The 23,864-nt window shown below is 43.9% G+C and overlaps 1 protein-coding gene across 1 annotated transcript in view; it reads left to right on the top strand.

The window, feature by feature from the left end:
• Positions 1–23,864, top strand: part of HSF4 (heat shock transcription factor 4) — a gene marked incomplete at both ends in the record, with an annotated part of 142,639 nt that overhangs the window by 97,061 nt on the left and 21,714 nt on the right. Inside the window, 4 exons of the mRNA XM_082270358.1 lie at positions 3,324–3,399; positions 9,297–9,361; positions 16,790–16,889; positions 22,215–22,339. Coding sequence (XP_082126484.1) covers positions 3,324–3,399; positions 9,297–9,361; positions 16,790–16,889; positions 22,215–22,339 — 366 coding nt within the window. The remainder of the gene's footprint in view (positions 1–3,323; positions 3,400–9,296; positions 9,362–16,789; positions 16,890–22,214; positions 22,340–23,864) is intronic.

The following is a 23,864-nucleotide window of genomic DNA, read 5'->3' as shown; positions in this document are numbered from 1 at the left end:
TGTTGCTCAATAAAAAGTCCAGGGGTGTTGATTTTTAGTATTTATTGTGGAGCTTGGATGGGGGAAGGGAATAGTGGGATACTCCAACTGGAACTACGGTATATACAGTTGATAAGGACAACTCTCACACTGCTTGACCATACTGCCACGTGTATGGAAATGGTTTAGTCTCCTTGCTCTTTCTCCAGCAATAGACTTGGGGAACTACATTATCTTCAGGATACTCTCTAGCATCCCGTTTACTGACACCCATCCACTGACTCTTCTAGCTGCAGGGATGGCCCCCCCTCAGGTCGAGCCACTTGACACAGATCTGTACCCATTGTATGCAGAATCAAATCCTTCCAGTGTCTCCCTTCCAGTCAGCTTTACCTCTAGGTTCAGTTCCTCTCTAGCTCTTTAGGCCCTCAGGTTGACTACCTGAGGCCGCTTGGCAACTTCTACAGAAGAGGAGGCCCCTCCCTTCGGGACTCTGCTCTCCAGCTTAAAGACCCCTAGCACAGGTGCTCCTGGCATTTATACAGTATCCCAACATGCTCCGAGACACTTTCCTCTGCCTATCACCAGGGCTGTACTAAATGCCTGTGTACTCATTTGTTAGGTTTCCTCCCACTGTCCAATATGCCTCCCTATTGGACCAGTGTGAAACACTTCAGACAAATTGAGTTGCACCTGAGCACACTGAGTAGACCTCACACTGAGTAGACCAAAGAGCAGATCCTGCTCTTTGGTAGGCAGAGAACAATATAGATTTATATAGATTTACCTGGATAGCCTACTGGTAAGCAGAAAATATCCACAGCTATACTCTCTCTCTCTAGCACCTACCTAGGAGGGTGCTACATATGTAATATGCATAGAAGCTGACAATTAAAAATGGGTGTACTTGCATACTGCTATGTTGTGCTATTGAGTGCTATAAGCCTACAAAACTAAAAAGGTACAAATCAGATCGCTCACACCTATACACACTCTCGAAATGTGTATTAATGTGCAAAATGGTATTAAAAAGTGGTGCCGTGCTCCCAAATGCTAATGAGTTAGTGTAGCACCCTACAGGTAGGTGCTAGGTAAATGTATAGTGGGCTTTGTCTGCCTAACAGCAGGGCCATGATTTCTTTTTGGTAGGGTGTCATGGTTTCCAGGTGTGTCTACTGAAAGGGGAGTCTCCCCACTGACTCTGTGAGAGGCTTCTCATAGGGCAGTGGAGGAAACCCAATCAGGGATACATTCAGGCCTGTACTGTAACTACCCCAGAAGGCAGATTCTGCCGCAAAGGATTCTGGGAGTATGTATAAGTTTGAGGGAGAGCATGACTCATTGTCTTTGGCGGGAAGCAGAGTCCCAGGAGGGAGAGGATGGCTGTCTCTCCTCCTGTTAGAGGAAGCGGATGTCTCGGGTGCTGCCTGAGAATCTAGAGAGTGCTGAGTTGAGCTGAGGGGGATCCGGTGTGCCGAGAGCCTGCGGAGAGCAAGAGGGGTCCAGTCCCAGGAAAGCCTACACAGGTTGTGAGTACTGAGGATTGCCCCTGGGAGTCTGCCTAGAGTCAATGAGGACCACTCTGGAGAAGGTTCTAGGATCCAAAGTGTCAGCTAGCTGTAAAGGGGGTGCCTAGTCAGAGGACCCTGAAGTGATAGAGGGGGTACCTAGGTTGAGGACCCTAAAGTGGTAAAGGGGGCACCTGCAGTTTTGGCCCTGAAGAGTTAATGCACAGTGTGAGTGCATCAGTTGAGAGTTGCAGCCATACAGGAATACACAGCAAGCTACCTCAAGCCAGGGCAAGACTGGAGAGAGTAGTCAGTGACTTTGCAGTGCAAGCAGTGTCAGATATTCAATGTTTCAAAGTCCTGGATCTTAAGTCGGAGTTCCAGCACAGCTTACAGAGATACCACGTGTTCAAAGCGTCAGTAAGCATTGGCTAGCATCGGCTGGCGTCAAGACAGCGCTTATGGGCATTTTTACTACAAAAGTCCCAGAACTGCACATACAGTAGTTGAGCCAAAGGAGTATCCCACTCATTCCCTTCTCCCATCCCCTAAAACTACAATAAAACAACCAAACAAAGATGACGGAGTTGTCAATGTGTCAGTTCTCACACCCAGGGCCGCAGCTCACATGGGCTAGAGAGGTAACCGGTAACAATGGCAGACCCACCTCAGGCCACAGGCCTGGAAACCTTGCTACACTAGTATCCCTTTTAATCTGTTTGCATAGCAGTTTTCAGAATCGGCATATCATATTAAACCATATAAGCCATAAACAAAACAAACGATGCATCATCCATCTTTTATAAAAAAAAAAAAAAACAGCCTTGTGTTCACATATCCAAATGACTGCTTCCTTAATTAAACACTAAATATAAAAACACTCACATTTTCCTGGTGCTTACAGTGCACAAAACTGCATAAAAGCATTTAGTCCTCACAGTGCGAGTATAAGACAATTAGACAGTATTTCGATGACAGATTGGCCCCTCCCTTATGCTCCTATGGCGTAACGCGTAGGGAAGGGGCCAATCTGTCGTCATGCTGAGATGCGCATTGTGAGCATACCGTGGAAATACTGTCTGATTGTCTTATACCTGCACTGTGAGGACTGAATGCTTTTTACAGTTTGGTGTTCTCTAAGCATATAGACCATTGGTTGATCTTATCCCCTAGGTGAGGGCACATCAGATGAGGGGATTATCACTAATTTATGTGGATGATTGGAGCACATAGTGGTGAACACTAACTATGGAAGCAGTCATTTGGATATGTGAACACATGCCTGTTTTTAACGAAAGATTGAGCATATACAAGCAAATTCATACCAAAGGTCACTTTATAGACTGATGCATTGTTTGTTTTGTTTATGGTTTATATGGTTTGATATTATATGCTGATTCTGAAAATTGCTATGCAAACAGATTTAAAGGGATACTAGCACATTAGCACCACTTTTTAATATCACAATGCATAGAAGCAGGACTATTGTAACTATGCAATACAAACTATACCTGGAATTCAGCGTTAAAGCCCAACTCCAGGAGTTAGACTAAATTTACCCTTGCAGTGGCCAACACCCTTCCACTGCAAAAAAGGGCAGTGTTGGAGCCAATTGGATTTAGGCATAGGGTTAGTAATCCTGCTCCCCTGCTTCCTAGACATAATGAGCATGTGTTGGGGGGGCTACAGCAAGAGTAGATTTTTTTCTAAATTCCTCGGGCTTCAAAGTAGGTTTAAATCCAACCACTAAAATCCCATATAAGCTGTAATATGGTAATATGTCATTTTCTAAGTAGTTTCCAATCTTTTTAACTCTTGATCTCATATTTTTGCCAGGCAGAATGAAGTTCTATGGCGAGAAGTTGTCTCTCTCAGACAGAACCACTCCCAGCAGCAGAAAATTATTAACAAGGTTAGTTGATTGGTCATCTTCTTTCAAGAACTTGATTATGGAACCATTTGTTCTTCTTGATGTAATGGCTATAGTAGAGTATAATAAAAATATTAAAAAAAGTGTATTAACTACCCATAACCATCAATCTTTAAATATAGGAGGTACCATTGCTGGCTTTGGAAGCTGTATGGGTGGTCGCCCCCATCTTGGATTCAATAATTGATGATTTGCTGACTTGGAACAACTATGTGTATGTAGGGTGATGTGACTATTAATATACAGTTCACCTGCTTTTCTAGTAGTAAAGCACATGGGCTAAATTATCTCCTGAGCATGCACCTTGTAGGCTTTATTTATGCTGGCGATTCTTGCTGGTAGAGAAACTAGCTGCATGCATAAAGTGTGAGTGAACAGCCATTACCAGCAGAAGCATGGCCATATTTGTACCCGTACCAATCAATCGTACATTTGCTCTTGATACAGACAGTTTGTGTTCAGGGATGGCATTTCTGGCCACAGATAATCATTCAGTTTGTATGTGGTCACATCACTGAGTGATCCTGCAACCAGAAATGGTGTTTAGCCACATCAGAACATAGCAGACTATGCACCATCATTGCCCTTCGGAATGAGAGCGGCTCTTCTCTGAAAGACAGCGCGTACCCAGAAGTGCTGGGAGCCACCAGCACAGCCGGAACCATCGAAGATTCCCCGGATCCCCGCTGCTCGTCCTCCTATTGGAGTGGATGAATCCCTTACATGCCAGTTTATCATGCCCATCCAGTGAGTTTGCATTTGTCTATTGTTATTAAACGCATCTTTTATACTGCATTTAGATGGCGCTGCTCTCCTTTCTCTTTTGTTGTGCATTTCCACAGAGTTCCTTCTAGCTCTAAGAGCCGGTTCACACTGCCGCGACCACTAAAGTCACCTCATAAGGGGGCGACTTCTAGCGCGACTTTTAGAGCGTCTTCAGCGCGACTTAGCGTGACTTCAGCGCGACTTACGCGAGACGACTTTGTATTTGGCCAATCAGAATATGATGTGTTGTGACCTAATTTCCCTTTCCTTTTTTTTTGCTGGCATTTATCGGGCATTTTTTGGGCGTCTTTGGAGGCAGGCATGTCTTTAGTGTCTGGGGGGTCTAAAAAGTGTACCTGTGAAGCTTTAGCTCTGTAGCATGTCCAGAACCCCCAAAAAATTATCATTTTTCTTATAATTATTAATACAGCAGTGTGGCGGATTCTGTACACCTTGCCTTTTTTCTTGCAGGCATTTATCGGGCATTTTTGGAGGCAGGCATGACTTTTTTTGGATTTAGTGTCTGGGGGGTCTAAAAAGTGTACCTGTGAAGTTTCATCTCTGTAGCATGTCCAGAACCCCCCAAAAATTATCATTTTTCTTATACTTTTTATTAGAACATGAATACGGCTTCTCTGCACCCGGCGTTTTTTCTGTGAAGTTTCAGCTCTGTAGCATGTCCAAAACCAGAAAAAAATAAGCATTTTTCTTATAATTATTAATACAGCAGTGTGGCGGCTTCTCTACACCTTGCATTTTTTATTGCTGGCATTTATCGGGCATTTTTTGGGCGTCTCTGGAGGCAGGCATGACTTTTTTGGATTTAGTGTCTGGGGTGTCAAAAAAGTGTCCCTGTGAAGTTTCATCTCTATAGCATGTCCAGAACCAGAAAAAAAAAAGCATTTTTCTTATAATTATTAATACAGCAGTGTGGGTTCAGTGGGTTCAGTGTGGGTTCTGGACATGCTACAGAGCTGAAACTTCACAGGGACACTTTTTGGACCCCCCAGACACTGAATCCAAAAAAAGTCATGCCTGCCTCAAAAAATGCCCGATAAATGCCTGCAAGAAAAAACGCCGGGTGCAGAGAAGCCGTATTAATGTTCTAATAAAAATTATAAGAAAAATTATAATTTTTGGGGGGTTCTGGACATGCTACAGAGATGAAACTTCACAGGTACACTTTTTAGACCCCCCAGACACTAAATCCAAAAAAAGTCATGCCTGCCTCCAAAAATGCCCGATAAATGCCTGCAAGAAAAAACGCCGGGTACAGAGAAGCCGTATTCATGTTTTAATAAAAATTATAAGAAAAATGCTCTTTTTTTCTTGCTCAATACCATTTTTATGGAAAGTCGGGTCACAAGTCGCTTCAATTAAGATAAGGAGGCGACTCCCATTGAAGTATATGGGACAAGTCGGATCACAGGTCGCCTCAAAGTAGTACAGGACCCTTTTCTGAAGTCGGAGCGACTTCAGTAGTGCCAATTAAGACGGCACTGATTGATTAACATTGCTTTTGTTATGTCAAGCGACCTGGGGCGACCTGGGGCGACACAAGTTGCCTCATAACTCGCCCTAGTGTGAATGGGCTCTTACAGAACCTGCAGCCTTCAACAGCCCACTTTATGTCTGTTTGTAAACAAACAGCTGGGGATTCCCCCTAATCTATAACAGACCCTGATCATAGTATCCTCATCATTCATAGATGTTAATTGGGAACTCCCAGGTATACAAAACAAAATGTCTAGCTAAGTCTCCCCCCTAAAAATATATATCAGACCCTTATAATTGATGAGGGTCTGGTATGGCTGTCAAGCAGGACCCCACACGTAAAAAAATATATATGTGGGCTCCCCATTCCATACCACACCCTTCAAAACAAGAATTAAAATGGGTTCCCCTCAAGAATCCATACTAGACCCTCGTTAAAACATGCAGCCTTTAGGGCAAGGAAAAAGGTAGGGGGTATCAAGCATCGCCCTCCCCTTCCTGAATCAAACCAGGGCACATGCCCTCAACACGGGTAGTAACACCCCTGGCAAAGCAACTTGTTCCCATGTTGATAAAACCACTTCCTCACAGCTCTGGCCCAGTGGTTGTGGGCGTCTGCAGATGGGAGCTTATCAAAATCTAGATTCCTCCTATAACAATAAGAACCCCCCTGAGTAAAAGGTACATAGCGCCCCTACTCACACAAGAAAGTGAAAGGTAATTGAACACACTTACACAGTTTTTCACAAGTCCTTTATTTAAAAAAAATGCTCCACAATGTAAATCCAATGTCAATCATATTGTCTAACAATGCAGATCCACATCAATTACAATGAATGATGCCCAACACCCACCGAAAGAAAAAAATCCCCCCTAGCTAATGGATACATTCAATCCTCTTGCTTCATTGCCTATGTGGCCATATTTTGTCAGCGTTATCATGCTAACCCTGCCCCTATGTTTACATGGCCACGGTTTCCCAGCCAGTAAATGAATGGGGCCTCTGGTTGCTAAGGACGTGGCAGGTGCCGTCACTCGCCTTCTTCTTAGCAACCACTGACAACAAAGAAACTGTCAAGTATAGTAGCAGTAGAAATACTGCTACTATGCATACCACCTGGCTCGCATTACTGGTGTTTGCACGAAAGCTCAAACAATTAAAGTTTAAACTTTGAGCTTCTCCCTATTGCAAATTACTGGCTTCAAACAAACCAGGTCAAAAGACAATTTTTATTACTAGAAGAGAATCCTGCCCAATCACGTTTACTTTCCAAGAAGAGGGGAAACATAAGAAAGGGGAAGGCGAAGGCTGGGGGGTGAGTGGATCTGGTTCATACCATGTCAACTGCATATCTTTCACTCCAGGGGAGGACGGGGACTTTCTGACCTAAGGGACAATGGCAGCCAACAGGCCCTTTAATGGTAAGGAAAGATCCCAGCAGACTAAAGATTGTGCACCACTCAAATTATGCTGCTGTGCCACAGTGACTGGTGGGCATGGTAAGAGGTGTGCATTGTGCTATAGGATATAGTCAGATGGTGGAAAGGGGAAGCAGGAGTCAGAGACAGTAGGGGAAAGTAGGGTGGAAAGACAGTAAGGCTCCATTCACATATAGGTGTTTTGGATTGCGGGCAGAATTGCCGTGATTCTGTCCGCGATTCCGAACCATCGCCCAAGCAATTCCTATGACTTGTAATGGCACCCCAAACGCGGCGCGATTTTGCCACGATGGTCGCCCGACGAATCGTGATAAAATCGCGCAAACAGAATCGTGGGACCCCTGACGCCCAAAAGACGTTCTTGGATTTCTTTTTGGCATCAGGTGTCCTGTGATTCTGTTTGCACGATTTTACCGTGCAGGGGGTGGGAGGCACCGCCATCCATCTCAGTTCTCCTCGTGTCTTATATATTAAAGAATATGTTACCCCAACATTTCATATTCCTGATATGTGCCTCCTGTACCATGTACTTGTATGAAAACATATCCTGTTCTCTTTGTATTGCTTCCTTTGTGTGAAAGCGCTGGTGTTCCTGCCAGTCTCTCTGCTTTCCTATTAAAAATTGACCACACTAGGCATCAGAGCACAGTGTAGTCAGTTCTCTAACTGTACTGGGAACTCAGCCTGCTCTCTTCCAATAATCAGACTTGTGCTGACAAACCTTCCTCCCTGTACAGACATTCACTGGGAAGACCAGTGTTCTGCTGTTTCTTCTCCCCCAGCTCTCTTAGTTCCTTATGCGCTCCCGCCCCCGCATGTCAGTGGAGAAGCCAAAGCGTGTGTCAGACGGCTCCGATTGCTGCCTGACACCCGCAATCCTTCCCTGATGAGAGAGAAACACAGCTGACCGTTCTTCTCCCTGCAACGATCATAGAACCCATGTGACCCTTCTATATAGGATCACATGTCTCAATGGACATTTAAGAAGCCCCGCCCCCTCACAGTTAGAATCACTCCCCTAGGCTCACATTTAACCCCTTGATCACCCATAATATTAACCCCTTCCCTGCCAGTGTCATTATTACAGTAACAATGCATATTTTTAGAACTGATTACTGTAGTAATGTCACTGGTCCCCCCAAAAGTGTAAAAAATATCAGTCAAGGGTCCGATCTGTCCGTTGCAATGTCGCAGTCCCGCAAAAAATCGCAGATTTACCATTACTAGTAAAAAAAAACAAAAAAACAATAAAAATGATATAAATCATTCCCGTAGTTAGTAGACGTGATAACTTTTGCGCAAACCAATCAAAATACGCTTATTGCGATTTTTTTTTTTTTACCAAAAATATGTAGCAGAAAACAAATTGGCCTAAAATGTTAAAATATTTTGATTTTTACATTTTTTTTTTTTGAGAATGTCATATAGCAGAATGTGAAAAATATATATATATATATTTTTTTTTCAAAATAGTCGCTCTTTTTTGTTTAAAAAATAAAAATACCTTAAATCTATCCCCTAGTTTGTAGACGTGATAGCCTTTGCGCAAACCAATCAATGTACACTTATTGGGATTTTTTTCACCAAAAATATGTAGCAGAATACATGTTGGCCTAAAATTATGAAAAAATGATATTTTGAAATGTTTTTTATTTGCTGTGTTTTATAGAAGAAAAAAAAAAAATAATAAAGAAATAAATATATATATATATATATATATATATATATATATATATATATATATATATATATATATATTTTTTTATTTTTTTTTTTTTTTCAGAATTGCTGCTCCTTTTTTTGTTTATAGCGCAAAAAATAAAATTCGCACAGGTGATCAAATACCACTAAAAGAAAGCTCTATTTGTGGGGAAAAAAAGGACATCATTTTTATTTGGGTATAGCGTCGCACGACCGCGCAATCGTCCGTTAAAAATTACACAGTGACGAATTGCAAAATAGGGCCTGGTAATTAAGGGGGCAAATCCTTCCGGTCTTAAAGTGGTTAAAGTTGAAATTAAAAATCAGTTTTAATAGATAATTTGAAATAAGTACAGTGAGACATCTGTAAAGTGTTTCTTGATGAAATATGCTGTTTTTCTAATGCTTGGACCACACAAAGGGTGAGAGAGCAGCGAGTTCTTAAACGAATAACCTGATGCTGTGCTTTTTTCTGACAGTTAATCCAGTTTCTGTTCGGCCAGCTGCCTCCGGGCCCCTCCAGCAGTGGGATAAAGAGAAAGATGTGAGTGCCTGCAAGAGATCACCACCCTCACAAAAACTCCCCACCAAAATCACAAGCTCAGCGAGGCCCCTGGGTGCAGGTCACCTGACCCAGTCCCCCTGGTGATAAGCGCTGAATGGACCTGCTGAGTCAGATCTGCTGACCGCTGGCTTTCAGAATACTGTGTACAAAATGCCATCTCAGCTCCTGAGACTATTGTGGGGGCAGAGAGAGGGAGAAAAAAAAGGGACTGGCATCCCAGCAAACCAAATATCCAGCAAAGAAATACAAGAGATACAGTTATGAGGAAGTAGAAAGAATTTATAGTGTTTACAATGGCATTAGATTACGTAGATGGCACAAGACTAAAATATATTTCCTAAAAAAGATTAGCATCACCACTGATTGCATTTTTTTACATATAGGCAGTAAAATACCCAACAGTAATATTCATAACAAGAGAGAATTTACCAGAAGTCACAAAATATATGCCCACCAAAATCTTTATACATGTGGCTACACAAACTACTATAGTTTGCCACCAAGAGTCATTTTACTTTAGCTGTAAAAGTGTTAGTAATTGTATTACTATTACAATTAGGATTTAAGGCACATGGAAACCAGGGGTCTCCAAACTACGTCCAGCAAGCCACATGCGGCCTGCTACGGAATTTTATCCCGTCCGCAGCTGATGTACACTGTCCATGTAACATGTAAATATAAATAAAGTGCAAGGTGTAAATAAATACAATAAAACCTAATTGTACTATCTGGTATAATTAGGTTTTAATGGCGCCAGGTGGCGCCATTACATAACTGCGCATGCGCCCGGCCGAGCTTATAAGAGCCTTCCTGAGCCCGGCAGGCGTGGGAACGTGCGCCGTTATGATTTTGGCCCACAACCATTCAGACTGCCCAATTAACGGGCGCTTGCCGGGACAATGTAAATTGCCCGGGACAAGCTCCTATTTGCTGGGACTGTCCCTGAAAAAATGGGACAGTTGGCAAGTATGCATCCCCCCTGTCTAAACTCACTCATTATTGATCATGTACAGTGGGAGATCAGAGTGAGGGGAAGTTCAGGCAAGGAAGGAGAATGATTGGTGGAGCAGGGGAGGAGATTTCTTCTCACTCTTATCTTCCGCTGTTATCCAAGCAGTAGGTGCGGACTCACTGTGGGTGCTGCTGTTACCGGCCATATTTCTTTTGTATTGAAGTTTGCTGCAGGGGAGTGTCGTGCAACACAAAAAAATTGATGTCAAGCAGCAGCACCCCTAGCTTGTCTGCACCCGGTACAGACCGCGCCCCCTACACCCCCATAAGTAAATTACATAAACATGTTCAGGCCTATATAAAATTTTAGTTATTGGGTTCACATAATGCATACAGATATTGGTCTATAACTCCCTCGAACACTATAAAAGGAACTTTGTGACACATTTCTTATGGTTTCATCCCCAGGTTTTAGTGGTCTAGGTGGTGACAGTCCTTGGACCCCATATAAATAGACACAACCAATCTTTTGCTTTTGTTAATGTCCTCTCTATTGTCTATCCATGATAGCTGATTATAGGATATGGATATTTTTTGCCTACAAGAAATTTTAACACTGCTTTTCAGAATATACAGTAAAAATATATACCAATTATGATGCACACCACACACTTTAGAAAGTACTGTGTTTACTGTGGTAAACAACAAAATGTTCCCACTTCACACATTGTAATTTAGGAACCAGTTCTACAGCTTTAGACTCGACACAAAAATCACTTTAAGTTCGTTTTCATGAAAGCATGACCATCAGTCATTCTAACTAATTAATTTTTAAAGTATAGTGAAGAAACGTGTGGTGCAAAAACAGAAGTCTCAACTGCAACAATGGGTAGTTATCTATCTGCCTATCTTTGACCAACTCATATGGCACCCTGACCTAATGCAAACTGTCTGACTTGATGGATACAGGTCATACAGGGCTCCTGTTAGAAACTACTGGTCCCCGTACAGTCTACCTGACAGCTCCCCCCCCCCCCCCACACCCGCACCACCTGTACATATTAAAAAACAATATTTCTCTGGTTGACTGATGGACACAGCTCCTGTCATTCTTGACCATTGGGTTATGCAGTCCCAAGGGGTATACTCCCTCTCCCTGCTATAGTCACTCAGTTTTTCTTCTGCCTAGTCAGGAGTAAGGACCTAGTTCCTTGCTGGGATCTTTGGTCCTGGCAACATTTTTTAGATAGAAAATCTTTTCCTCCTGGTTTTCTTCCTCCTCTGTATTTTTCTTGTGAGATCTACTAACTGCTGGACTGGATGACGGGCTGGATAATCGAATCCAGTCTGACCAGCAAGCACGCGCAGGCCTCCGCTCCGCAACATAGCCCCACTGGACGGGGGCTGGCCCTGTGAGTTAAACGTCTCGCGAGTTTGCATAGGACCGGGTCTCTGCCTGAGCTGCAGCGTTCCTCCTGGCCGACAACCCCCAATTTCAATGGAGAGGAGGTTCTGTCTGGAGGGGTGCCCACTTGGTTCCTGGTATGGTGAGTAGCTGTCCCCCCTCTGTCCCTGAAGGGTTTTGGGGTGGTCGGACCCCCGGATTCCCCTCCTTCCAGGAGGCACCCCCCCACTGTTTTTGCGGAGTCCCTCAGCCTGCCCCCCGCACTCCACATACACTGGGGTTGTTTTGGTTGTCTGTTCATTGGCCTGGGATGGGGCAGGCTGCTAATTGGCAATGGGGGCTGTGGGGGTTAGCCGCCGGCGACTGGACGATCGACTGTGCGGGGGGGGGGAGTTCTTACCTGTTGGAGGCACCTGCCAGGGTCCCCTCTCCTGCCTGGATCTGTCCTTGAAGCCTGGCTCCCATTTCTGTTTCCCTATATACCTCGTGGAGCCACCATTTTGTTGTAGCCTGTGCATTCCTATACACGGCGGCCATGTTTGTGTAGTCTGGTGGTAATTTTCATGTGGCTTGCATTGCAAATAGCCATGACAGCAGAGCCCTTTGGGCGGCGATTTCGGCTGTGGAAACCCCTCCTTATCCCCTGGTGTTGACACCTGGATCATTTAGTTTCCTGATCGCTGCATGTGTAGTGCAGATTCTCCTGGTGGTTGCATGTGCCTGTGTCGGCGGGTGGTGAGTCTGGTGGGGTCTCCTCCCTGTCTGCTGAGGATCGCTCTAGGCCTTGTGCTTGGTGACCAGGTGGTGCTGCCAGCGCGGCGGGGGGGGTCATCCCTTGTGGCATTTTTTTTGTGGGGTCCCCCTGGTGACTCATGGAGTCTTTGGAGCACATTTCCCCTCTCTGAGGCTGTGGGGCCCTCTGGGTCCCAACCAACCATCCATGCACTAACAGCGGTCCTGGAGTCCCTTGTGTCCTCGGTGGAGGCGACTTGTGGGCAAAAGGGCTAGCAAAAAGCCCCCCCGCCTTCCCCTGCCTCATCTGTTTCATCAGATCCTGAATCTGATTTGGCCACCACAGACGTGGGTCACCCTTCTGGGTCTGCGACCACACGCCTGGAATCCTGTAAGGATGATTCCTCCAAGTCTGCTACCGCGCATGAAAAGGCGCTGGTGGATGCGCTGGTGGATGCACTGATGGTATCTGTGCGTGAGACCCTGAAGATGAAGGATGCAGCTGAAGCTGCGATGGAGGCACAATTACCCTTTGGCACTCACAAGCCATCCAGAGCAGTAAAGGTGTTTCCTTTCCCTGCCTATTTTGGCAGAATTGTTGCAAAAGAGTGGGGATGACCAAAGCATAACCGTGGGGTTCCTAAGCGCTTTACTAGGCGTTACCCCTATGAGGAGTCCCTTCTTAAGAAGTGGACTGTCCCAATGGTGGGGGACCCTCTGGTCTCCAGATTAAACAAGGCAACCATGATTCCGGTTGAAGAGTCCCCAGCCTTTAAGAACCCAGGTGGCTGGAAGGCGGAGGCTGTGGCCAGCACTAGCACACTGAGTGGGCTAGGCTCCTACGTTATAACCTGGAGGGAGAACAGCTCCCCCCTGTCATTGCTGAGCTGGCGGACCAGCTGGTCCAGGGGCTGCAGTTTGTGATCTGTGATGCCTCTTTGATGGCTCGCCTCTCTGTTTTAGCAGTGGTCCTTCGGCGTGCCGTTTGGCTTAAATGCTGGTCTGCGGATCAGACTTCAGAGTGAGGCCTGACTCTGGACTTAGCCATAGCCAGAATGTTTCTTCCTCTGGACAAACTCCAAAAATTGGAGGCTGCAATTCGTCTTTGCTGTCCAACAGATGGTCATCCCTCTGGACTTGCATGCAAGTGCTGGGCCTTATGGTAGCTACCTTTTGAGGGGGTTCCATTTGCACAGTTCCATACGAGGTCCCTGCAAAGGGAGATTCTGACCAAGTGGGACAAGACTCCGCAGTTTCTGGTCAAACAGATCCGGCTGAGTCAGGGAACAAAGAAGTCCCTGATATGGTGGCTTCACTCTCCGGTGCTTCCCTGGGAAAATCCTTCCTCCCCTTGTATTGGACAGTGGTCATCATGGATGCCAGCCTGTCTGGCTGGGGAGACATCCTGGGCAAGCATTCTGTTCAGGGGATCTGGACGCTGGAAAGTCCAGACTGCCGATCAATCTCCTGGAGCTCTGAGCGAACAGACTGTGTCTGGATCATCGAATGGTTTATCTTCAGGGATGCCCAGTGCGCATTCAATCAGGCAATGCCACGGCCATGGCTTATGTCAATCACCAAGGGGGCACAAGAAGTGCCCCTGCGACTCTTGAGGTAGATGGCATTCTAAGGAGGGCAGCATGGTTTGTTCCTGCCCTCTCCGCCGTACACATTGGAAAATTGGCAGATGGGCTACCTCAGTCGGTAGGCGTTGGACCACAGGGAGTGGCCCCTAATTCTGAGGTGTTTCATCAGCTGTGTCTCTGGTGGGGCACTCCCGTGGTGGATCTGTTGGCGTCTAGGCTCAACAGAAAGGTGCAGAGATTTGTGGCTCGGTCAAGGGATTCACTGGCAGACACCACAGACGAGCTGGTGGTCCCATTGGGTCAGTATCATCTGATATACAGTACACCTTTCCTCCTCTCAAGCTTCTGCCCAGACTCCTAGGCAGGATTGAGGCAGAAGGGATTCCAGTCATCTTAGTGGCCCCAGACTGGCCTCGCCGCGCTTGGTACACCGATCTGGTACGACTGGTCGCTGACGTTCCTTGGAAGCTTCCTCTCAGGGAGGGTGTGCTGTCCTAAGGACCGATCCTCCATCCTGCTTTACAGTCGCTGGCTTTGACGGCTTGGCTGTTTAACGCCAGGTGCTAAAGGATAGGTTTGTCTTCCATCGTACATGGAAGACATGCATTGCGTGGTGTGAGTCTCTTGGGGAACCATCCTCGCTCCTTCTCGGTGGCTCAGATCTTAACCTTCCTTCAACAGGGGGTTGAACAGAAGTTGGCCTTGAGTACCATCAAGGGCCAGGTGTTGGCTTTGGTGGCCTTCCTCCAAAGACCTTTGTCTACTCACTCCCTGGTGCGTACCTTTCTTCAGGTTGTTTGACATTTGGTTCCTCCAGTGCGGGCTCCGTTGCTGCCTTGGGACCTCAATTTGGTGCTTTCGGTCCTCCATAAGCCTCCTGTTGAGAATCTTTGGGAGATTCCCCTGCTTACGCTGTCCCAGAGGGTGGCCTTTTTGGTGGCTATCACCTCTGTGCGCAGGGTTATGGAACTGGCGGCGTTAAACTGTCATTCATGGTGATTCACAAGGATAAGGTGGTGCTTCACCTCTGTCTGTCTTTCCTTCTTAAGGTGGTCTCTGACATTCATTTGAATGAAGACATTGTGTTGCCTTCCTTGTGTTCCAGGCCTAAACATCTTGCATGCCTTGGATGTGGTCCTGGCAATTAGGGTGTACTTGGCAGCTACTGAGTCTTTCAGGAAGTCAGACTCTCTGTTTGTGCTTACGAATTGACCTTGCAAAGGATTGTCCGCTTCCTCTGTGACCATTTCCAGATAGATCAGACAGATGGTGGTTCAGGCCTATTCTATCAGGGGTCAGGTTCCTCCTTTCCCTGTCAAGGTGCACTTTACTAGGGCGCTTATTGCCTTCTGGACCTCTGTCATCAGGCGTCAGTGACTAACGTTTGCAAGGTGGCCAGGTTTTGCAGGCTGCTGTTTAAGAGGACCTGATCCTCTTTGAGGGTGTTTTTTTTTTTTTTTCAGGTGGGCTCCAGTTGTTTTGGTTGAGCCCCTGTTGCCTGGTTGGCTAATGTTTAGCCTTGTGAAATTTTTTGTCTCTTTCCCACCGCTAATGTTTAACACTACTTTGAGACATCCCAAATGGTCAAGAATGACAGGAGCTGTGTCCGTCAATGAACAAAAGAGAAAATGGGATTTTTGACTTACCGTAAAATCCATTTCTCTGATGTTCATTGATGGACACAGCACCCACCCCTCTGTGGAGTTATAGTTCTCCTGACACTGCTTGTTACAAAACTGAGTGACTATAGCAGGGAGAGGAAGTATACCCTCTGGGACTGTCCATGGGTGTAGCCAGAATTTTTTTCTGCCTAGTGTCCTACTACTGTAGGGGGCAGTATAACCCAATGGTCAATGAACATCAGAGAAATGGATTTTATGGTAAGTCAGAAATTAAATTTTTCACTAAAAATACACTAAAAGCATTATTAGCGGACACAAACACAACATAACTTGCAAAATGTAAAGATAAAACTGTACTGAGTTAATAAAAAGCAAATAAAGGAATGTTGCCCTGTTTCTGTGCAGCTGAAAGCAGGTGGGAGGGCTGCTGCAGAGACCTACACAGGGCATTCTTCTGTAATTGCCCCTCCACCCCACCGCACCAATTTCCCCTGCTGTTCGGGTCCCCCTGTGTGCCCGGGCCCCCTACAGGAGAATCAGTGATCCCCCCTATCAGCAGCTTTCAGTCTAGGGAAGAGAATGATAAGCGTTAGTTGAGAAAGAGATTTCCTTATATACTGTACTAATGATTGTAAGCACTTGCTGCCATACCTCTACACCAATACATAAGCTTTCAGCTCCAGGAGTTAAGTGTTAGTAGTATTCGGCACAGAGAATAATGCCCTAACGAAGCCCTGTCTGTAACCCTAACACTAACCCTCCCTATAAATCATAATACCAACCTTTCTGTAACCCTAACACTAGACTTCCCTGTCACCCTAATGCTAACCCTTCTTGTAACCCCAACAATAACCCTCCTTGTAACACATTATCCCTTCCTGTCAACCTAACACTGATCTTACCACTTCTTACCCTCCGTGCTGAAAAACAGCCCTTCCTCTGAAGGATTCCAGAGTTGAACTCCTGGTGCCAGAATCTATTGTAGTCAAATTGGTTGGATCACTTGCATTTGATATGGCATGTATCATCATCAGTAAGAGATATACAGTATTAGCCAAACAAAACTGCATGCTTAAGAATAGGTACATTTACAATTTCTGTTCCTCTGTAGACCTTTAATGCTGGATGATGGAAATTCTGGCTTACCGCTATCTAAGTTTAGCAGACATCTCCCAGTGGAATCCCTGCAAGACCCATATTACATCCAATCGGTGAGTCTAATTTCTTGGTATTTTTGACCTCATGAGCTAGAAATCTATGACCAGAATCCCCAAAAAATGTAATAAATTGGTGGGGGCTTAAAGCTTTAGGCTGGCCTTACATCTGTAGAATTTGTTTGAAAGATATAAAGACAATTTTGGATGTGGCACAGTGGAAGCCTTAAGCATAGTACACAAGACCTGAATGTCAGCTGGCATTGGATGGTTCAAAAGAAACCAGCCAATATTCGGCCCATGTGTATGGCAGCTGGTCCGATAGAAGCCAGCCATTCTGTCGAAGGCTCATGACCGAAATAGGTATGCCAACTGGCTACCGATCAGGCTCTTAGCCAATGGCTGGGTTGAACAAAAAGAACTAATGGTGTGTTTGAGGCTTGAAATATTCGATTTGTTTGTAAGATGTCATTTTTAGAACATTTGTTAAAGTGTTTGAAAAGGCAGAAGATTTTTTTTATCTTAATGCATTCTATGCATTAGGATAAAAAGCCTTCTGTATGCAGCAGCCCCCCTCAGCCCCCCTAATACTTACCTGAGACCTGAGACCCCTCTTAATCCACCGATGTTGCAAGAGAGACTCAGTTGACTCTCCTTCCTGATTGGCTGAGACAGCAGCGAAGTGCCATTGGCTACCACTGCTGTCAATCAAAGTCAGTGAGCCAATGAGTAGAGAGAGAAGGCAGGGCCCGTGTCTGAATGGACACAAGGAGCTGCTGCTCGGCTCGGGTGCCCCCATAGCAAGCTGCTTGCTGTGGGGGCCAGGAGAGCCAAAGAGTGACCCAAAAAAAGGAGGATCAGGGCTGCTCTGTGCAAAATCATTACACAGAGCAGGAAAGTATAACATGTTTGTATTTTTTTAACAAACAAAAAAGACCTGAGACTTTAGAATCACTTTAGAAAACAATTCGTTTTGAGCACAGTGAGCAAAAAAAAAAAAAAAAATTCAAAACAAGGATGGAAAATTTTGGTCAAATCTAATGGGAACTAATTAATTTCTAATAGTTAAATTTGCTCCAGGCTGAGAAAAATCATACCTAGTCTTATGTGCATGCACTTGCCAAGGTTAATCTACAAGCACTACCACTACAAGGTGCTTAAACGAAAAGTTGCTTTAGGGGGTTGTACTAGGGTGATGCCTGAAGCTAGAGGCATTACCCTGGTACTGTTGTTTAGAGCCGACGGTCGGCTTTCTTGTAATGACAACCGATACAGCTTAGCAGCCACTCAGTTGTCATTACAAGGACATCCCCCCCCCCCCCCGTTGCCTTCCACGGCTTGCCTGGGTCTCCAGTCTCACCGGGAGACCCGACTGACCAGACGCCACATCCACCAAAACAAAGTCGGATTCGGCTCTGATCGGGCTCCTATGTAAAAACCAGGTAGCGATGCCTTGATATTACTTCCGGGTACTGGAGCCTTAAAGGCGCCAGATTTTTTAAAAAGTTGCGGCATTCATACTTGATGTTTTGAATGCTTTTAAGTGCAGAGGAGGAGTTTGGGGTCTTTTAGACCCCAAATCCATCCATAAAGAGGACCTGTTACTGCCTATTACTGTCACAAGGGATGTTTACATTCCTTGTGACAGTAATAAAAATGATCAAAAACATTTTTTTAAATAGACAGTGTAAAAATAAAAAAATAATTAAGAAAAAAATAAATAAACGCAAGTCGCGCCCTCATATGTAAATGGTGTTCAAACCACACATGTGAGGTATTGCCACGATCGTTAGAGCAAGAGCAATACTTCTAGTACAAGACCTCCTCTGTAACTCTAAACAGGTAACCATTCAAATTTTTCAAAGCGTCGCCTATGGAGATTTTTAAGCACCGTAGTTTGTTGTCATTACACAAGTGTGCACAATTTTAGTTTCAATAGTTTTTATTGAATTTCCAAGAGAAGGTTACAAATAACAACAGTGCGGTAACAGTATTACACTCTATATGAGATAAGGAACAATGAGGAGTGCCTGTAGACATACTAAGCCAAGTAAGGCAGTTCTTAGTCTGAAGCATGGTTATGATGAATAACAGACAGGATATACGGTTTTGTTCTCCCTCCCGGGACAACCCATTGGGAGCAAAAACTGCGTCCCAGGGGGCTGGCAACCCCATCGTCTTTGAAGAGACAAGAACTCACTGCTCAAGGTGGCGTAATTGCCTGATGACTCACACCGGTGATTGCCCCAGCTCGCCTCCGTGAAAACTTGATAAAGGAAAAGGAATTGGCAGCACTCCAGGTTGAGTCAAAATCCAGATTTATTGACTGGACATCCAAATATGACAATCATGACAAGGTAGACGCGTTTCACACACTGACTGTGTGCTTAATCATTACCTTGATTGCCTTATGATTACCTTAATGATTAAGCACACAGTCAGTGTGTGAAACGCGTCTACCTTGTCACGATTGTCATATTTGGATGTCCAGTCAATAAATCTGGATTTTGACTCAACCTGGAGTGCTGCCAATTCCTTTTCCTTTATCAACCCCATCGTCTTGATTACATGTCTGTCAACATAAACCAAAGATGATATACATCGTACCGTGTGGTCTACAGGTATTACCAACAATCCTCACATGGAGAGAGTTGATTAGTCTAAACTACCTTTAGAGGTAAGAGAATCCTACCACATAGGAAGGGGAGATAGTGAGGAAGGGTAAGAATGGACAGTTAGGGGGGGGGGGCAGGGGGAAGGACAATGGGAAGGGAAATGGGGAGGGGGAAGGTAGAAAGAAGACAAGCAAGAAAGAGGAAAGGCCAGTCAAGCCAGTCATGGATATAACATACTTTTAATCTATAACCGTACATTTAGAATTGGATAGCCAGACGTCCTATTTCTTCCTAAATTATATTGTGTTGAGGGTTGTGATCGTCGGTGTCCTTTCCATTTCACATTGGTGGTTAAGAGTGAGAATAGCGTCATTATGAGAGGGTGAGTTGGTGGAGTTCCATTGTCTCGTAATTGTGATTTTTGCCGCTAATAGGTGGTGTATTATTATTGTCCTATATTTGGGTAGAAAGTCGTGGATATTCAGGTGGAGGATGGCTAGCCCCAGGGTAGGAGGTATATTCTTGTCACAGATATCTGACATTGTGGAAAATGTTTTATTCCAAAATGATCCTAATGATATACAGGACCATAAAGTGTGATACAGAGTTCCGGCCTCTCCACAATTTCTCCAGCATAGAGCCGAATGGGATGGATAAAACTTTGAGAGTTTGAAGGGGGTGAGGTACCAAGAGTTTACTGCCATTTGGTACTGTTCCCAGTGGTTAACACATTTAGAGGCAGAATAAGTGGTGGCAAAGGCCTTCAGCCAGGTGTAGAGTGGAAGGACTTTCAGCTAGGTATCTTCCCATTTAACAATAGTGGTCGTCTTTGAGAAGGTGTGTTGGCCATTGTAAATATTATAGAATAAGGAGATCCCTCTCACCGGGGTGTTAGGTTCGTGGAAGAAGGAGTATACGGGGGCAGGAATGTCTAGATGCAGAGGGAGGCAATGCTTTTGAAGGAAGGAGTAAATTTGTAGATAGATATATAATGCACGAGGCGGGAGGTCAAACTGGGTGGACAGGAGATCAAATGTGTGGAGCTGTGACTCATGGTACAGATTCTCTAGCAGAGTAATGTGCTTTATCTGCCACTGTTGGATATCTAGGTGAGGTATGAAATATTGTAGTATTTTCAGTGTAGTGGAGGTTTTATGTACTGGGTCTTTGGGTAGAATAAGGAGGGAAATTTCCGACCATAGTTTGACAGAGATTTGAGTAGTCAGATCATCAGAGGTAGGGAGTTGGGCTCACATTTTAGTGGCAATAAGGGCCATTTTAAGGTGCAAGTGTGCACAATTTTATAGCATGACATGTTAGGTATCTATTTACTCGGCGTAACATCATCTTTCACATTATACAAAAAAATTGGTGTAACTTTATTGTTTTTTTTTTTTTTTATAATTCATGAAAGTGTTATTTTGCCCAAAAACTTGCATTTGAAAAACCGCTGCTTAGATACCATGGGAAATAAAATACTGCAACGATCGGTCTCTGCTAAAAAAAAATATATAATGTTTGGGGGTTCTAAGTTATTTTCTAGCAAAACATACTGATTTTAACTTGTAAGCAACATATGTCAGGAAAAGGCTTATGCTCCAAGGGGTTAAGCATAGCCAGTATGTGGTATTATCAGAAATAAAGCCATGACTCACAGTGACAGTCAGATACAGATTTCACTGTATGCTGAAATTACATGATGGGGTTCTTTTATCACCAAACTTTGACAAGGGTTTGCTAACTTATGTAAGGTAACTGCTATCCCTATATATAAGATAGGCTTGCTGAAAAAATATTACATTATGTAATATTTATTGATCTATTTAGTCACTCCAGGCACTGGACATTAATGAGAGCTGTACATCATGTACACAGAAAGTTAGTGAACGCCCTCGTTACTTAAGCCTATTGACATCACAACAGCAGTACAAGTGAATATCTTCTTTTATTTAAAGTGTAGATGCAGTAGAAGCCACAAGTTTAATCTTTGTTCAAATGTTAGCTTCTATATTTGTGAACAGATTATACATAAATATAACCCAATACTTTCAGTGGGTTAAGAAGCCTACGTAAATCTATTACAAACACATACTTGTACTCATGCTCTCATTTTATACAGTCATGTACTGTATGTACACACAAGGTTGGTCGTTGGTGTATGAAGGCAATGCATTACATTACATTTGTATCCATATTTACAGTACATCCACTATAGCTACAGTATCTCACAAAAGTGAGTACACCCCTCACATTTGTGTAAATATTTTATTATATCTTTTCATGTGACAACACTGAAGAAATGACACTTTGCTACAATGTAAAGTAGTGAGTGTACAGCTTGTATAACAGTGTAAATTTGCTGTCCCCACAAAATAACTCAACACACAGCCATTAATATTGGAGGAACGGAGAGAACTATTTGGTTGGTATTTTGAGACTAGGGATGTAACTGGGGACCAAGTTGTGGATGGCTTTGTAAATTGTTAGTATTTTGAATGTAATTGATGGGTGAGTGGAAGCCAATTGAGGGATTGACAGAGAGGAGTAGCAGACACTGAACGTTTGGTATTACATAACTAGTCTTAAGAAATACTAAAAGTAAATGTTCCTCCCTCTCTGTATCCTGGAAATGTATAGCTTAAGTGATGACCCTGTATAAAAGACAATACACCTTTATCTTATTATAATGCACATAAGCCCTTTTATTTGTTATGAATTTCAACTGCATCTTAGACTATAGATATTTAATAAAATGTTCCCTATGTAGCCGCCCACAGATCCAGCGTCCTCTTTAAGCAGTCCTGCCGTCACTGCTGGGCCTATCATTTCAGATGTGACTGAGGCTCACCCTGCCAACTCCGTAAATGCACAGTCAAGTGCAGATGTAGAAAGGTAATACATGTAAATTAATATTTACAACTGTGTATTGAACATGTAAAGATGACAATGGTAACTGAACATATGCTGGACAATAAGCTTACACACTGTAATGCATCTTACCTTTACAAATGATGCAACATATAAAAGATGAGCATGGATAACAAGAGCAAGAGGGACTGATGCAGTGATTGAGCACACCCCTAAACTTTATACTATTGCTGGTGATGTAGAATTGATAAATACATTGGTAAAATGTCTTTGTGTCTCTCTCTTCCTCTTTTCCTGTTCAAATGCAAGTCAAGTCATGATCTACTTTATAAACCCATTTTATTTTTCTGTTATTAGAGGGTTTACCAATATGTATTTTTGTATGTTTCCTCAAAATACTTTCAAATAAATCTCACACAACAGCAGTTGGGCTTACTGGTCTTTAGTTACACCAGGCATTTCCAACCTGCGGCCCGGAACCTCAGGCAATGCGGCCCACTGCCCCCTGACAATTTTTGCTGGGGAGGAAGGAAGTCAGGTCGGGGGCAAGGCCACAGCGGCTTCCAACTAACGGTAGGCAGAGGTTGCCTCAGAGGGGGGGGGGGGGATGTGCAGTGTTTCTGACTCCTACCACCATGACCACTTGAAATCACTGAATTGGCCATGGTGGTTAGAGTGTTCATTTATTATCATTTAGAAGAAGTAAACCTCTGTATACTGATTCAATTTCATTTGATCATCCTTTAGTTGTGTTAAATTAGTGCGGGGGCCGCGGTGGCGTGGGAGGGGCGCGGAGGCATTTTTTTTACTTATATACCTTAACTATAGTATATATTTTATATGCGGCCCGAGAAAATTTCTCTACACTCAATGTGGCCCAGAGAAGCCAAAAGGTTGGACACCCATGAGTTACACAGTTTAAGCTTTTTGCCCTTTTTCAATAATAGTTTGACATGCTAGTCTAGAAGAACCATCCCAAATTGAAATAGAGTCTAGGAAAAATATAGCAGTATATCAACAGCTTAAAGCAGATCAAAACTTACTGAAATAACTATTTCTTATTTTGTGCCTCAGTCCTTATTACACAGCCCTTACAAAAATGTTAGGAAAATGTATTTTATTTTTTTACTATGTAGTTTCTTTTTTGTGCTTCAAGGCAGCACTTTCTGGTGTCTGGTCTAGGCTGGGCCCCCTGCCTACTGTGATTGCTATGTCACAGCTATCACAGGAGGCAGTGGGTTACTAAGCCATAACTTTGAACTTACATAATATAATTCTTAAGTAACTTAAAGGTTCTATAATATTAGAATTCTTCTTTTTAGAGTTTTATATTGATGTTATTTTTACACATTTAAAGAAATGATGTTGCTACAAAAACAAAAACGAAAACAGAAAAAACACACCACAAGCAAATGAACCTTCGGAATTCAAAACGTCTAGGAATGTAAATTTCCTGGCCCCAGGCACATGCTGTGGTTCCTCCGGTTGCCCATCATATCACTACAGGACACAGTAATGGTGTACATTATCTCACAAAAGTGAGTACACC

This window comes from Pelophylax lessonae (genome assembly GCF_965119305.1).
Source record: "Pelophylax lessonae genome assembly, chromosome: 10".
Lineage (NCBI taxonomy): Eukaryota > Metazoa > Chordata > Amphibia > Anura > Ranidae > Pelophylax > Pelophylax lessonae.
Note: the sequence above shows the minus strand (reverse complement) of the source record. Positions and strands in the feature narration are given on the sequence as shown.